This window comes from Trypanosoma cruzi, genomic scaffold, assembly GCF_000209065.1.
Source record: "Trypanosoma cruzi strain CL Brener 1047053517009 genomic scaffold, whole genome shotgun sequence".
Classification (NCBI taxonomy): domain Eukaryota; phylum Euglenozoa; class Kinetoplastea; order Trypanosomatida; family Trypanosomatidae; genus Trypanosoma; species Trypanosoma cruzi.
The window spans coordinates 66,818-80,836 of NW_001849417.1; the positions used below are offsets into that span (position 1 = coordinate 66,818).

Genomic DNA, 14,019 nt, shown 5'->3' on the forward strand with positions numbered 1-14,019 from the left:
CACCTTTGCCGCAACCTGCTCTTGATGCTTCTCATCAAAGCACTTCAACACAGTACCAAAGCTACCACGACCAAGTATCCCTTGTACTGTGTACCGTCCCCATATGACCTCACCTGTAAAGACAAGATAATGCCCATGTCGATCATCATAGCCGTCATTATACTTTGGACCGGGCTGCCGACACCGACGTTCCTCACTATATTTGCTGTTAATAAGTCTGTACAGTGGCATAATTTCCTGCGATAGCGCGACGGATGGACGAAAGAGTGCACAACGCGGATGCAGTCGAGCATTTTCCAAGGCCACTGTGGTCTTAGAATTTGTATTATTATTATTATTATTATTATTATTATTCTTATCAGCATTATTAATGTTGATGTTGGCATTATTCGCCGCCGCCGCCGCTACTACTACTGCTGCTGCTGCTGCTGCGGTGGTGGTTGTGGTGTTGGTTGTTGCGATCGATTGAGCTAACTGTTGCGGTGCCACGACATCACTCGCCGCGACGGCCGTCAAAGAGGCCAACGGCTGCGGGCCGCCGCTCTGACTGCTCGGCATCGTGCGCCTCTTCCCTCCTCGTGCGGGTGCCTTCAGCGCCAAAGACGGCGTAACAAAACGACGCCCAACCAGCCAGTCGCAGACGCACCGGAATTTTCTGCCGCAGAGGCGGAGCGGGAAAACAAACCCTCAAAAATGGAAAAAAAAACCTCCTCAAAAATCCCCCACGGCCGCTCACGCTGTGAGTAGACAAAAACAAACACACGCACGCAAAGAGAAAAGAAAATAATTCAAAAAAAAAAAAAAAAATACCCCCCGCCAAAGAAAAAAAAAAAAAAAGGAAATAATGGAATAAAATAAAGAAAAAAGAGGGGCCCACACACAAACTCTTTACAAAACAACAACAACAAGGAATCGGTACTTGCAGTAATGATGACTACACCACCACCACCACCACCGCCTATTTCGCCCCTCCCACACCTTTTTTTTTTTTTTTTTTGCTTCTCCCTCCTGCGTTCTCCAGACTCTCTCTCTCTCTCGCTCTCTTTCTCTTTCACACAAGAACAGACGGAGAGGGCAAAAGAAAAAAAAAACAAAACAAAACAAAAAACAAACAAACACAAAAATAAAGGGGGATTCTTCGCTTTTCTTTTCTTCTTTGGATAAAAAAAAAAGAAAGGTGCGTCGTGCAACAGAGCGAGAAGAGTAAAACAACAGAAAAAAAAAAAAAAGAAAAAAGACCGTGGCTGTAAGCGGGGAGAGAAGCTCCAAAAAAAGGGGGGCAGGAGTATAAAAATATCGTTAATGGATGTGCTCTTCACCCGGGAACACACACGCAGGCACGGCACAGACGGAAAACAAGGATGTGGCTAAAAAAAAAAAAAAAGGAGGGGAAGAAGTGGAGGGAGAAGGGTAAAAGTCCAAAGAATCGACCCACCAACACCAAACAAGCAGGAGATGTAAAGTAAATTAGACGGGAGGTTAACCGAGTTGTCGCTGTGATCCCGTGGGACTTATCGCTGCGGATGCAACAAGGCCTGTCACGGGTTTCCACCGCTGCCACTCTTTGATAATTTTCTCGCCTCGCTCCGCCCCAGGCCCTCCTCTCCTGTCTGCAGTATCTAATGTAGTGTTAAACGTAGCTCCTCCTCCTCCTCCTTGTTGTTGTTGTTGTTGTCCTCTTTTTTCCTGCCTCCGTGCTATTCTTCTCTACCCACGTCGTCAATCGCCTTAAATAAATAAATAAATATATATATATATATATATATATAAAGAATAAAACCACCCCCTTTCCTGCTTCTCTTAAAATCAATTTCCTTCTCTCTTTCTCTCCCTTTTTTGTAAGTATGTATATGTATGTATGTATGTTTCTTTCTTTCTTTTTTTTTTCTTTTTTTTTTTCAATTCTTTTTATTTCTAACTGTAGACGTATTCAACTATGCGTGCTTGTGTGTGTGTTTGTGTTATATGATGCAACGAAAGCAATATTTTTCTAATGGTGATGTTGAACGGGAAAAGTAAGTTTTCTTCCCCACCCGCTTTTCTTTCCTTCCTTCCTTCCTTCGTGTGTATAGAGGCGTATGTACGTATGTAATGTGGGTAGAAATGGCAGAGAAGAAAAACAAAAAAAAAACTAAAAAGGGGGAATGAGACTAATAATAATAATAAATATAAATAAATATATATATATGTGTTTGTGTCTGTACGAAAGGCCCCTTTTCAAATTTTCCTGTCGTTTTAAATTCTAAAAAAAAAAAGAAATAAATATAAATATAAATAAATATATATATTTACTGGTGTGAGAAGAAACAACAGTCCCTTCCCCACCACTCTAAATTCCTTTTTACTTTATAAATGGAGAGGGGGGAAAAAGGAGAAGAAAAGAAGAAGAAAAAGACATCATGCCATCTATCCCTCAAGCCCGTGGAATTAATACCGCCTCACAGCATTGCCACACCACATGTTTGTGTACATATTCGCCATTCACTCTGGCAATGTGCTTCTTCAAGAGAGGAGAGGCATCGTTGCAGCAAATGCACCCCATGTACACACACACACATGAACGCATCTATAAAACAACCACGTGCAGAGAAAGTGAGAGAAAGAAAAACCCGCCTCCCTTTTCTTTTTTTTCTTTTCGTCCTTTCGTGTGGGAGGAAACAAAGAGACACACACACACACACACACACACACACACACAAAACAACAACAACAACAACAACAAAAACAGAAACGAAGAAAAAAAAAAAAAAAAGGACATCCCACGGGAATGCTTTAAAATATTGACTCCCAAACAAATTCACATCTCACCACAACCACCACCACTGCGACCACCCTCATCATCATTATCATTTAACATTCCATACCATCTAACATTTTCCAAATGGAGAAGAAACATCAGCGGGCGGGTGGATGTGTGGACGAACAGCCAAACAGTCAGCCGTCAAGAAATTATTACTTCAATCTCCATTTTCACCTTTTACTTCTCGCAGGGCCCGCATCCGCATTTCGGCCTGTTGTTGTTCAATGGTGCGCGTTGTGTTCGTCACACGCTGCATCGTTTGTGCCGCAGAGAGACGTGCGAGACGCCGTGCAATGGCGTCTCCCCCCGACACACGCACCTCCTGCCCGTCAACGAGATCCTGCAGCAGCGCCGTCTCTGCCCTGCTCGAAGACGCAGCAGTCGACGTACTCGGCGTGGACGATGCATTCAATTTGTTCGTCATCGTCGTTGCCCGCACCCGATAGACGGCGGCCGCCCCCTTCTCCTGCATCACCTTTGCCCCATCGTCCTGTTCACGCCCATCGTCATCCTCCTCTGCCTCCAACAGGGGCGATATTTCCTGCGTCGCAAGGATGTGTTTCTTCCCCACCGGCACACGGCTGTCGTACTCCGCACCCAAATAAAACGTCTCCGTGAGACTCTCCTGCTGGTGAAAGAAACGCTGCAGTGCCGGATTGTGCAGCACCTTCTCCGTCACATACGTCTTGGCGAGCTGCCGGCGAAGAATTGCCTCCTCGACGGTGCCGCTTGCGATAAGGCGATACACACCGACATCACGTGTTTGACCAATGCGCCATGCCCGCTCCCGTGCCTGCTCGTCTGTCACAGGGTTCCAGTCGGGGTCAAACAACACAACACGGTTGGCGCCGACTAAATTGACCCCAACTCCGCCAACACGGGTAGTGAGTAACGCAGCAACAATGCTGTCGTCCTCATTAAAACGATCCATGAGTTCCTGTCGGTGATGGCCACTTGTGCTGCCATCCATGCGGATGTATTTAAACCCCTCTTGTTCACACATGTTCTCAATGATATCCAGCGCCATGCGGGTCTGGGAAAAAACCAACACCCTTTGACCACCACGTTGCCACACCGTCAATAATTTTTGTAGCGTCTGCAGCTTCCCGCTCCCCGAGTAGTTGACTAAACGATTGCTGCGTAGCGACATGTGAGACCCACGTCGTCGCTTTTTTTTCCCATCCACCCCGTCTGTTTCATCCTCCTCCTCGTCGTCGTCAAAGTACTCCGCGCCATTTTCCTTCGCGGCTCGCCGCAATCGAAAAATGTCCACATGATTACAAATCTGGCGCAGTTCGTTCAGCACGCGGAAGGCCTCGAGACGAATGCCACCATGATATTGGCGCTGAAACAACTGAAACCGTATCCCAGCAATGTGTAGACAACCATTTGCATCACGGCCATCGCAGTTCAACCCACCCATCAGCTGTGGACTCGTCAGTGTGCTGCTAAGAAGCCGCTGCACTCTCGATGATGTTAATAACTCCACATATGCCTCCAACTGATCGTCACTTAATGGGCAGCGTATGACACGCTCGTACTTCTGCGGCAATGCGTCACTCATGACCTGTCGCTTCAACCGACGTAGCAGGTAGGGTGCGATGCGCTCCCGCAAAGCCTGAGCACATTCCACAGCTGTGGCCAACGCAAGAGGGGATGCTCGAACGTCTTTACTTGCATTAATCGGTTCCTCAAACTCCTCCACAAATTTTGTCATGGTCCCAAGCAGCCCAGGCCTGACAAAATCAAACAGACACCAAAGCTCCTTCAATGTGTTTTGGATCGGAGTCCCTGAGAGAATAAGACGATGCGGTGTTGGAAAGGACTTTGCTGCAAGTGTCACAGTGGCCTCCGGGTTACTAATTTTATGCCCCTCATCAAGAATAACATACTGAAACCGTGCCGTATGTAGGAGATGGCAGTGTTGCCGCACAGCCGCGTATGTTGTAAGGAGGACTGCCGGAGTTGACCGAATGGATTGAATGAGTTTCTCACGACTCATATTTGTGGCACTGCTTTCATGCATGACACACGTCCGTATGTATGGAGCCCATCGGTGCATTTCCGCCACCCACTGCCGCAAAACTGTCAAGGGCGATACAATCAAGCAAGGGTCGCGCAATTGCTGTGAATGATGCAGGGCATTTAGCATAGATGCCACTTGTATCGTCTTGCCAAGTCCCATTTCATCACCAAGAATACCACCCATCCGTTGTGTATGCAGCCGCAGCAGCCATTTAATGCCATCCCTTTGATGCTCCAGTAGGCGGTTATAAATATTGGCTAAGAGAGAGATACCGGGGAATATCGACACAGACGTTTCATGTTCTCTCCGGTTCACAGAATGGACAGTACTGTTATTATCACAGCCACCGCCAGAATTCATGAGCAGTTGCCGCATGACATTCTTATCATCATCATCATCATCATCCACCTTCTCCATCAGCGCATCAACGTCAATCGCCTCCTTTAGAGTGTTGCCGCTTTCTCCCTTTTCGTCGTTTTCCTGCTTTACTTTCATTGATCCCGTGCTACCAGCAGCTTCCAACTTCACAGTGCCGGAGTGCGATAAGGCTAAATGTGAAGCTGCCATGGTTGCAGCAACTTCCTCCAACCGCCGGCGTTTTTGCTGTCGCGCGTGGAACACGTCAAGATCGCCATCATCGGCGTATTTTATGGACTTTGAGCGCAAATCCGAGCGCGTCAGCGTGACGCGGTAAAGCGAGGGCAGAATGGCACCACCCGCATACTCGGAGGCCGTCATTGCCACCGACGGATGACTGCCACTACCATTGCACCGCTGCGGTTGCGTTGCAGTGCGAGAATGCGCCGCCTTCGCTGCATCATTCGAAACGACACGGGCTTTTAGCGGAATCTTCGGTTCACGCCGTGTGTCATCCGCAGCTTTTGGCGGCGATGCAGCAGATATGAGAGACGACAAGGAAGAAGCCACCTGAAGACCAGAAACATTCATCGCGGCAGTTATACTCGTCGTATCCATCACGCCATGCAAACCAGCTGAAGCCACGGCAGTGTTGCCTGAAACATTGCTCTTCCTTCGCTCCGCCGCTACCTCCTCCTCCTCCTTTCCCGCCAGCTGTCTTTGCTTTTTTGCCTCCTCAAGACGTTTTCGCTGCCTGCCCTCCATTTCAACTTGCCAGCGGCGCAGCAGCTTTGCACGGTTTTCTACCTCCCGCTGCGCCTTCGCCAGACGAAACTGGAGAACCGCCGCGGTATTTTCCTCTTCCCTCTTCCCCTCCTTGTCACTTTTCCCTCCCAACACCTCCGCCACCCCCCTCGACGACGCAGAACCCTTTTGGGACTGCGCAGCCAACGAGTGCAACTCCGCAACCACGTGCTCCATCTCCCCCAGGGCTTCCCAACGACGGCGCAGCTCCGCCTCATCCATCGCGGCCTCCGCAACAACTTGGGCGTCCACCTCCGCCACGACTTCATCACGCAGTGCCGATTCCTCCACCCAACTCACCCCCAACTGCGAAAGATCATCGGCCATGCTTTCAATCGCTGTCGTAAAGCACTATATAAAGGGGGAAAAAAAAGAAGAAACAACAACAAAAACAAGAAAAAAAACATCTCCCAAAAGTCCTTTCATCCAACCATAAAAAAACAAAGGAAATTTACACACAGAAAAACTGGCCTCCCCCCAAAAACACACACACACACAAAAAAAAAAAAAGACGCATACCCACACACAAAAATCCTCACACCACCAAATTTAAGTTGCATTTCCCCTCTTTGCTTGACCCTTCGCTAATCCTTGAAGTGCCAATAGCAATTGAATAAAACTTCCTAATAAAAAAGCACAACAATTAACCTAAACGAAAAAAAAAAAAGAAAATTTTCAGAAAGCACCCAAAATAATAAAAAAAATTGCGTCCTTGTAATGGCACTGGCTCATGGCACCAGAGCTACTTGGCGACGGGGTTGGCTTCAAAGTTAAGCTTGTAGCCATTCGGTTCACCCTCGACAAACAACACTGTTGCAAGGGGAGGAATCTGAGCCTCGCACTTGAACTCGCCGGTTGCTTCGTCCTTCTCCATCTTTGTCGAGCCCAGGGGTTCCACCTTGCTGTCCTTGCCAAACGCTGCTTTCACAGTCATGTTGTATTCCTTCGTGTCATTGTAAAAGGCCCACTGCTTCTTTTCTTCGTTAACAATACGGAAAAGAAGACCGTTGCCATTGTCCTTGAAGCACTTGACCACGGTAGGGCCTTCAAATGTGGGCTGCCCGTTTTCGTACTTGATGTCTGTCATGGTCTTTGGCGTAAATCCTTATTTTTTATTTTGTTTTTCGTTGCAGATATATATCTATATTTGTTTGCAGCACGCTTTTTGCTTGCCTTGATATCTGTGACGGGGTTGTCCAAGAGAGGGCGGCAAAAAAGAGCAAGGGGCAGAAGAGAGAGAGAGAGAAGGGGCCCAGATAGATAAAACCCTGTGCGCGGCTCATTTTATGTTTTTGCATTTTTTTTTTTTTAAGTGATAGAGTCTTTGGGATGATTTTTAAAATGTTTGCATTTCTTTCCTGTAAGTTGTGGGAAAGCCCCCTACTCGCTGTCAACCACCCGCATTGTTCCGAATTTCCTCTGGAAGGGTTTTTATCGCTTCCATGTCCTCTTCTTCAACTTGTTGCCGCAGGACGGGGTCATCGGGTGCTGGAGCACCGTATTCCGCCTCGCTGAGCTCCACCGTTGGGGGCATTTGAATGAGTGTTATCATCGTGCTGCGGGTGTCGAGACGCAAGGCGTCTTTGAACACCACTGTGAAGTACTGCGGGTATGGCCGCAAGAGTTCCAGTATGTCCTTGTACTGCTGACGGATAACCTCCTTTGCGCCGTGAGGAAGACGGCCGTACAAGTCCACGGCAGTGCGAGGCTGTTGTTGAAGCTCCGCCGCACACAAGTAGAGGAGTTCCGGTTCCGTGTAGTGTTGCCGCAGGACACCGGGTGGTAGCGGCACACCTGGACGGATCAGATGCAGGCGATGGCGGTAACGGTACTCAAAAACACGTATTTTATCCGGCGCCTGCTGAAAGATGGAGAGCGGCTTGCTTGGAAGGAAGTCCGACAGGGACGGCGGAAGTGATTTCAGAAGAAAATTCAACGAGATGGAACGTTTTTGTGGGACGTAGCGGAGAATGGCATCCAGCAGTACATCTCGATCGGCGTATGGGTTGTCCGGGTCCTTCTCCATGGCGATTCGACGGCGTAGTTTCTGGGCGGTGCGCCGGTTGCGGTGTACGAGTGCCTCCTCCAGTTTCTCCTCGAGCGTATGCGCCGTTTTCTCCGCGGTGCCCCGTGGCGACGCCACCCCGACGATTGTGTCGTTCACAATGCAGAACACGTCGCCGTGGGCCCGGAAGAAGTCCAGGAGGGTGCCGTAGTACATGATGATCTGCGCCTTGGCGTGGTCGGAGATGCGGTGGGCGGATTGAGCCAAGAGATCTGCGACGCACACACGTTGGCCGTCCAGTACTCCGACCAACTCAGAGACAACCGCCGGTGTAGGGCTGTCATGATACGACAAACACGTCACGGGGGCAACCCAACACAATTCCCCCTCCCCTTCAGGTGTAAAGCCAAACACGTGCTGCATCTGCGAGAAATAAAGAAGGGTCTTGTAATTTTCCCACGGCAACAACGCACGGACAAGCGAGTCGGGGGCTCCCGTGATAAGTTGGCGCAGCGAAATCCAGCGCGATGATGGCGGAAACAGCCGGCGAAACGACTCACAAAGAAATGGGTCGGGTTGATATTCCCGCCATCGCTCGTGCGCCACTTCCCCTGCAGCGTCCCGTCTGAAATCCACCAAACGCCTTCCTCCATGCAGTCGCACAAATTTTTCACCCTCCAGCGTCACAATCTCCAGTGTACCGGTGGCGGCAAATATTTGCTCAATATGAGCAGCTGTGTAGCCCTCTGGCAGCTCCGCGAGTAGTTTCTCCATGGGAATAAAGAATGTTGGAACATACGGCACGAGCATCTGGGGTGTGAACATGCCCACTGGCACGCAACCCTTCCTCTTCTTCTTGCTTCCCGACAGGTGTGGCTCTGACGGCGGTGGCGGAGGCGTGAAGCTCGGAAACACCGGCCTAAACACCTCCAGAAGAGACTCCGTTTCAGAGGAGGATAAGTTCAGCCTTGATGCACAAGCAGTAGAGAATGCCTCTTCCGATTCCTCGGCACTACAGGCCTTCACGGCATAGACCCCATCATTTGAAACATACACTCCCCAGTGGCTCACCCCGTTGGTGGCATGCAGCTGCCTCAGTCCATTTGCAAGCGTGCCAAATTGGGTTCGTAACCAACGATGTGTATCCTGGCAGGTGTCCTGCGATTTTAGTTTCTTCTTGTCTATAACTTCATCCAGTTTGAATGGCATGTTACTGTACAGTGTGGATACCGTTGTCACACACGGGGCGGTGGCAATTCCAGGTGAAACCAATGTAAACAGTATTTCCAACGGCGTCAGTTGTGAACTCATCTCTCTGTTTACGTCATCGGAAGTGCAGGGAGCAGCTATACTACTACAATTACTTCTGCTGCTGACTGCCCGTATGGCGGCACGCAAGACGACAAGATGTGAGGAGAAAAGAAAATCCCCTCGCCTTGATGCAGAACATCCAAATAGACGCAGTCGCTTTCCTAATTGCCCCGTGTAACAACGCTGAAGGATAACATGAGACATGCACGACGGGAACTGTGACGCTCTCTGCCGTCCGTGCCTCTTGTAACGGAGGTAATTGAAATACAATACACTTTAAATTTTGGATGGATTCCCTCACGTGAAGGAGAACCCACCCGCCTACACAGAAACACACACGCAGACACAGACAAAAAAAAAAGAAAAAAAAGGGAGAGATTCGCAGGCCTTCCAATCAAAGTGAACCTCCACCCAAACCCCAAGTTGAACAAGAGGCACAAAGTGAACAAAAACCATTGGAGAAAACAGGAAAAGATAAGAAAACTTGACCAAACAATCAACAAAAACAAAAAGGAAAAAAGCTCTTTTTTCATCCCCCCTCCCCTCCCTCAATACATCTCCATGGCAGCTGCCTCACTCGCCAGTTTTTTTAATGACGCCTCCAACACTCCGCATCTTCCGGAGAAGCGACGGAGGACAAGATTCTGTGTATAGAGCACACGTGCCTCACATAATAGCTGCTGCACCTCCGCATCATCGTCACACAAAGCCCGGTGATCTTCCCACAAGTGCTTTTCTAGTTCATGCTCCACTCCCAAGTGAAGACGCGGCACGGATGGCGGCAAAGACAGTAAAAGAGCCTCTGAAAAATTACTGAGTGCCCGATTTGCCGCCGCACTACTGCCGGTGGATTTCCCACCAACGTCACCTTCGGGTGGCGGTAAAAACCAGCCTGCCTGCACGCACAGCCTGAGTCTTTCACATTGCAAAGGGATGCGAGAGACCTCCTCCTGAATGCCCTGGTAGCTGTCCTCCCCCATGGCATCTGCCAATTGTTGCTGCTTTTTCTTCTTACGCTTCTTGCACAACCCTTTTCGTCCGAGATTTCCCCCCTTTTTCTCTGCACTTTCATCGACTTCTGCAGCACAAGTTTTCTCATCTTCTTGAACAGCGGTCGTGGTATCCCTCGTCAACACTCGTAGCTTGTCAAATAACACCGTTGCTTGACTTGACACACGCCGTTCTGCCATTAACGCCCTAAAGTAAGGCACATTCATCTCCGCTTCACGCATGAGGATCTCACGCAGTCGCCTTCGCCGCGATTGTTCCAACAGACCATCATACCAGAAGGGCGATGCAGGAGGCGGTAAAAAACTGGGTACAAAAAGTGACACGTCGCTTTCAACTTCATTTCGCTTGCACGCAGCCTGAGTGAGTTGCTCTTGCGATGGTAGTGGCAAATCTAGAAATCTTTTCAGAAAATCTGCCCTATGCCTGGAAAGCATATCCGTTTCATCCACTTCATCTTCTTCTTTTTCTTTTTCTTCATCGGGGGCAGTCTCCGTGCCATTGCTTTGACGGAGTTCCCTGTACCTTTGCGTGAGCCACTCCTGCCGCGTCCGCTGTGCCACCAGGACAGGGTGCTTCTCCATTAGTGAAGTCAGCGGATGGGCTGACGGCAGAGCGCGCTCTTCCGCTGGCTTCACTCGCAAGCCACTCGTTGAGGGTTTTGACTTGCAAGAGGAGGACGGGCCTGCGGTGGCCTCATCCCTGCCATCCTCGTCCTTCAGCACCTCCTGCAGGAGACGAAGCCGGTAGCGCAAAACCGCCTCTGAGACAAGTTTATATCTTTCCATCAACACTTCGACAGGCGGCGTGGGAACATTTGTTTCCAGCGACGTCGTCCCCACTCCCTCGGACGATTGGAATGCCCCGTTTTCACGGGAATTGCTGTACCGCCATCGGTCGGCGACCACGACAAAATTACCAAACCGCTCGTAGAGTTCCAGCAATTTACACGTGGACGCATAATCAAAACGCCATTTCACAGTGTCGGGATCGCTGCCTTCATCTGGGAGTACGGCCGGCTGATACATGTCATTGCCCAGCCCCAATGTCGCGTACTCCTCCGGGGACACGGTAAGGAATGCGAAGGGAGAGGGTCCAGTGGAAGAGTGAAGGACAGAGAGTCCCACCTCTGGGGGAACAGAGAGGAGATGCGTCAACCACGCACCAGGAAGATTCCCTTGCCCACACGTCCAATCACCGCCACTATCGCCACCATCCTTTTCACCTTCACCTTCTCCCCCTTCTTCCTTTTCTGTCAGCATGGCAGACATGAGTGCATTCTCGACTAGCAGCGCATCAGCCCGTGCCCAGCGATAACCGGAGGTGCTAATACAACGCAACTCCAGTGACGGAGCATCAGGACCGTCGGTTCTTTGAGACGCCGAGCCTATGGTGACATGACGCTGCTGCACAAGTGACCAGCGATGCATGGGTGGTACCAGCGAACCATGGGCCACGTTTTCACCATTCATTGTCTCCACTGTCCCTCCTCCTGTGGCCGTGGGTGAAATGACCCCAAACATATCAGGCAAAGTCGGTAGTTTGTGTGTTCCTACCCCGCCCACTCCACTGTCACCGGCCTCCATTGAAGTTTCCAAGGAGCGTTGTCCTACCGCGAGAGCCTGTTCGAGATGGTGAATTTCCTCCTCGCTGCTAAAAAAGCGATGGTCTTGCATGAGTTTTGCCGCCTCGCCTTTTAACCCACGCAGACGTTTTCCATTGCGGTCGTACAGATAAGACGCCCGCCCTCTCTTCTGGCGTGTTACCGAGGCGGTAGAAGTTGTGGTTTTGGGTCCAGACGCCAGAGGCTGCAGGATGGAAGACGCCAATCTCTGATTTTCCATGAGAGTTCCACCCGTTTTTTTTTTTCGTTTATTTCCTCAAGCCGCCACCACCGTCACCACCCCTTTCAGGAAAAATCTTTGCCGCGTTGTTTGCATACATGTAATGGAAATGTGAACACAATCAAGTGAAGGAAATAAAAGAGATAAATAAATCATACATGCCATTTATACAGCGCACATGCCTGCAAGTACTTAAAAGTTATGCATGTAAGACACAATGAAACACTCAAGCGGAGCAACACACACACACACACACACCAAAAAAAAAAACAAAACACATTTTGTTCCTTTTTTTCTTCCAGTACCGCCACCCTGGACTAATTAAGCGTAACGCATGACCTTCTTCGGGGGTTCGCCACCCAGAGTAGCCACGCTGGTCTGCGAGCTCGCACGGGAGGCACAGGAGAGGGTTGGGCGCTTTAGCATGCTACTGGCCGCCTTGTGCAAGAGCTGCGAAACCAAAACTCGTGAACTTGTGTCCATCAGCAACAGCTCCGGTGACCGCGCCGAAGAGGGTGGTCGGCGCACCTCCTCCGTCTTATCATCCACCCTGTTCTCGTCGCTGATCGACATGAATTCCTCCGGTACAGACGCAAACGACAGTTCCTGAGCCTTTCGCTGAGCAACAAATTGCTGCAGCATGGCATCTTCCTCACTCAACGCTGGCGGAGCAGTCTCTGGCGTTGTCGTGTCATCTGAAGGTGCTTCCGTCGCATTTTTCTTCGCATCACCCCCACCAGCAGCAGTGACTGTTTCCCCATCTTGCTCAATCTGATACATGCGTGCCAGCTGTGCACGCACCTGGTCATCAACAATCCATAATCCGCCGGACTCCAACAAATTTCCTTTACGATCAAGACGCTTTTCATTGGCAATACCACGCAGTCGGTCAAGCTTGTTCCGCTCATAATTCTTTAATGTAATCTGCGCAATCTTTTTCATGTACGCACTCCTATGCTCGTCGCTCACATAGGCGTAGAAGCTCTCCGCGTCGCGTTTACTTTCTTCCCATCGTTGCAATACCTCCCGTGAAAGAAGCGATGATGGTTCCACTGGAGTGGCAGGAAGCGGCGAGGCGGTAAGATCGGCAAGCGACGCGCCACTGCCCCGGAGACTTTGCGACCGGATGGGGCTTTGGGATGTTGCCGGGGAATTGGCATGGCCATGGAGACTCAATTGCGTCGAACTTCGCCGCTCCATTGCGGTGGCGGTGTGTCCTGTCATATGTCGACTGGATGCAATGCCAAGCTCCGTCTCCAGTCGCATATTATGCAGTGACGTCACGGTAAGCCGAATTGGTGCGCTGCAGGCGCCAACACGGCCCAGACGCTCATTCTGCTCCCGCATCGCCTCCACCTCATCCGGTGTCCAGTGATGGTTGACAATTTGATTTTGTCGAAATGCCTTCATTTCCGTAATTTCCTTCACAGTAGGAAGTTGCGCTCTCGCCGTGACTCCCTTCACGCTGTCTACATCTTCCCTCTCATTACCGTGTCTCCCCTCCTGCAGTTGCGACTCCGCACGACGCGCACAGTACTCCATTACTTCCTCCACCGTCGGCAGCTTGCTGGAGAGTCGAGGGAGCTCCACACACTTCTCCTCCCCTTCCACACGCAATGCAATAAAAAAAAGCTTTTCCTTCCACTGAAGTGGGGCCACTTTCGTCGTGGTCGAAGTGGAGGCGGCGTCGGTGCCATGCGTGTGGCGATCCACCACCTCCAACAGGCGTGACCAGCGGTGCTGCGAGGGGTCATCTCTGCTCGTACGGTAACGCACAAAAAACTGCAGCGAAAACTCGTTGATGCATCGCCTAAAGTACGGCGTGTCCCCGTATTCGTGGACAAACGGCGACTTGAGTGTAATC

General features: G+C 50.3%; 6 protein-coding genes across 6 annotated transcripts, besides 20 other annotated features; all 6 read right to left on the reverse strand.

The window, feature by feature from the left end:
* Tc00.1047053508675.9 (serine/threonine protein kinase, putative) lies at nucleotides 1–558 on the reverse strand (the record flags this gene model as incomplete). The annotated part of the gene is made up of 1 exon (XM_802677.1): nucleotides 1–558. A coding segment is annotated over one exon (558 nt), but the record flags the coding sequence as incomplete, so codon positions are not given.
* Nucleotides 1–14,019: a sequence feature (heterozygous, Esmeraldo-like haplotype).
* Nucleotides 324–370: a microsatellite.
* Nucleotides 392–432: a microsatellite.
* Nucleotides 770–868: a sequence feature (A-rich).
* Nucleotides 1,023–1,053: a microsatellite.
* Nucleotides 1,083–1,123: a microsatellite.
* Nucleotides 1,198–1,238: a sequence feature (A-rich).
* Nucleotides 1,733–1,769: a microsatellite.
* Nucleotides 1,866–1,899: a microsatellite.
* Nucleotides 2,040–2,062: a microsatellite.
* Nucleotides 2,152–2,188: a sequence feature (AT_rich).
* Nucleotides 2,244–2,288: a microsatellite.
* Nucleotides 2,365–2,395: a sequence feature (GA-rich).
* Nucleotides 2,666–2,698: a microsatellite.
* Nucleotides 2,699–2,749: a sequence feature (A-rich).
* Nucleotides 2,806–2,849: a microsatellite.
* Tc00.1047053508675.20 (DNA excision repair protein, putative) lies at nucleotides 2,958–6,314 on the reverse strand (the record flags this gene model as incomplete). The annotated part of the gene is made up of 1 exon (XM_802673.1): nucleotides 2,958–6,314. The coding sequence occupies one exon, from the start codon at nucleotides 6,312–6,314 to the stop codon at nucleotides 2,958–2,960; it is 3,357 nt and encodes a 1,118-aa protein (XP_807766.1).
* Nucleotides 5,211–5,231: a microsatellite.
* Nucleotides 6,353–6,393: a sequence feature (A-rich).
* On the reverse strand, nucleotides 6,730–7,074 carry Tc00.1047053508675.29 (calpain-like cysteine peptidase, putative; the record flags this gene model as incomplete). Its single annotated transcript, XM_802678.1, has 1 exon — nucleotides 6,730–7,074. One exon carries the CDS (start codon nucleotides 7,072–7,074, stop codon nucleotides 6,730–6,732), a length of 345 nt encoding a protein of 114 aa, XP_807771.1.
* Tc00.1047053508675.40 (hypothetical protein, conserved) lies at nucleotides 7,378–9,507 on the reverse strand (the record flags this gene model as incomplete). The annotated part of the gene is made up of 1 exon (XM_802674.1): nucleotides 7,378–9,507. One exon carries the CDS (start codon nucleotides 9,505–9,507, stop codon nucleotides 7,378–7,380), a length of 2,130 nt encoding a protein of 709 aa, XP_807767.1.
* On the reverse strand, nucleotides 9,852–12,155 carry Tc00.1047053508675.50 (hypothetical protein, conserved; the record flags this gene model as incomplete). Its single annotated transcript, XM_802675.1, has 1 exon — nucleotides 9,852–12,155. The coding sequence occupies one exon, from the start codon at nucleotides 12,153–12,155 to the stop codon at nucleotides 9,852–9,854; it is 2,304 nt and encodes a 767-aa protein (XP_807768.1).
* Nucleotides 10,755–10,793: a sequence feature (CT-rich).
* Nucleotides 12,394–12,413: a microsatellite.
* On the reverse strand, nucleotides 12,477–14,019 carry Tc00.1047053508675.60 (hypothetical protein, conserved; the record flags this gene model as incomplete). Its single annotated transcript, XM_802676.1, has 1 exon — nucleotides 12,477–14,019. A coding segment is annotated over one exon (1,543 nt), but the record flags the coding sequence as incomplete, so codon positions are not given.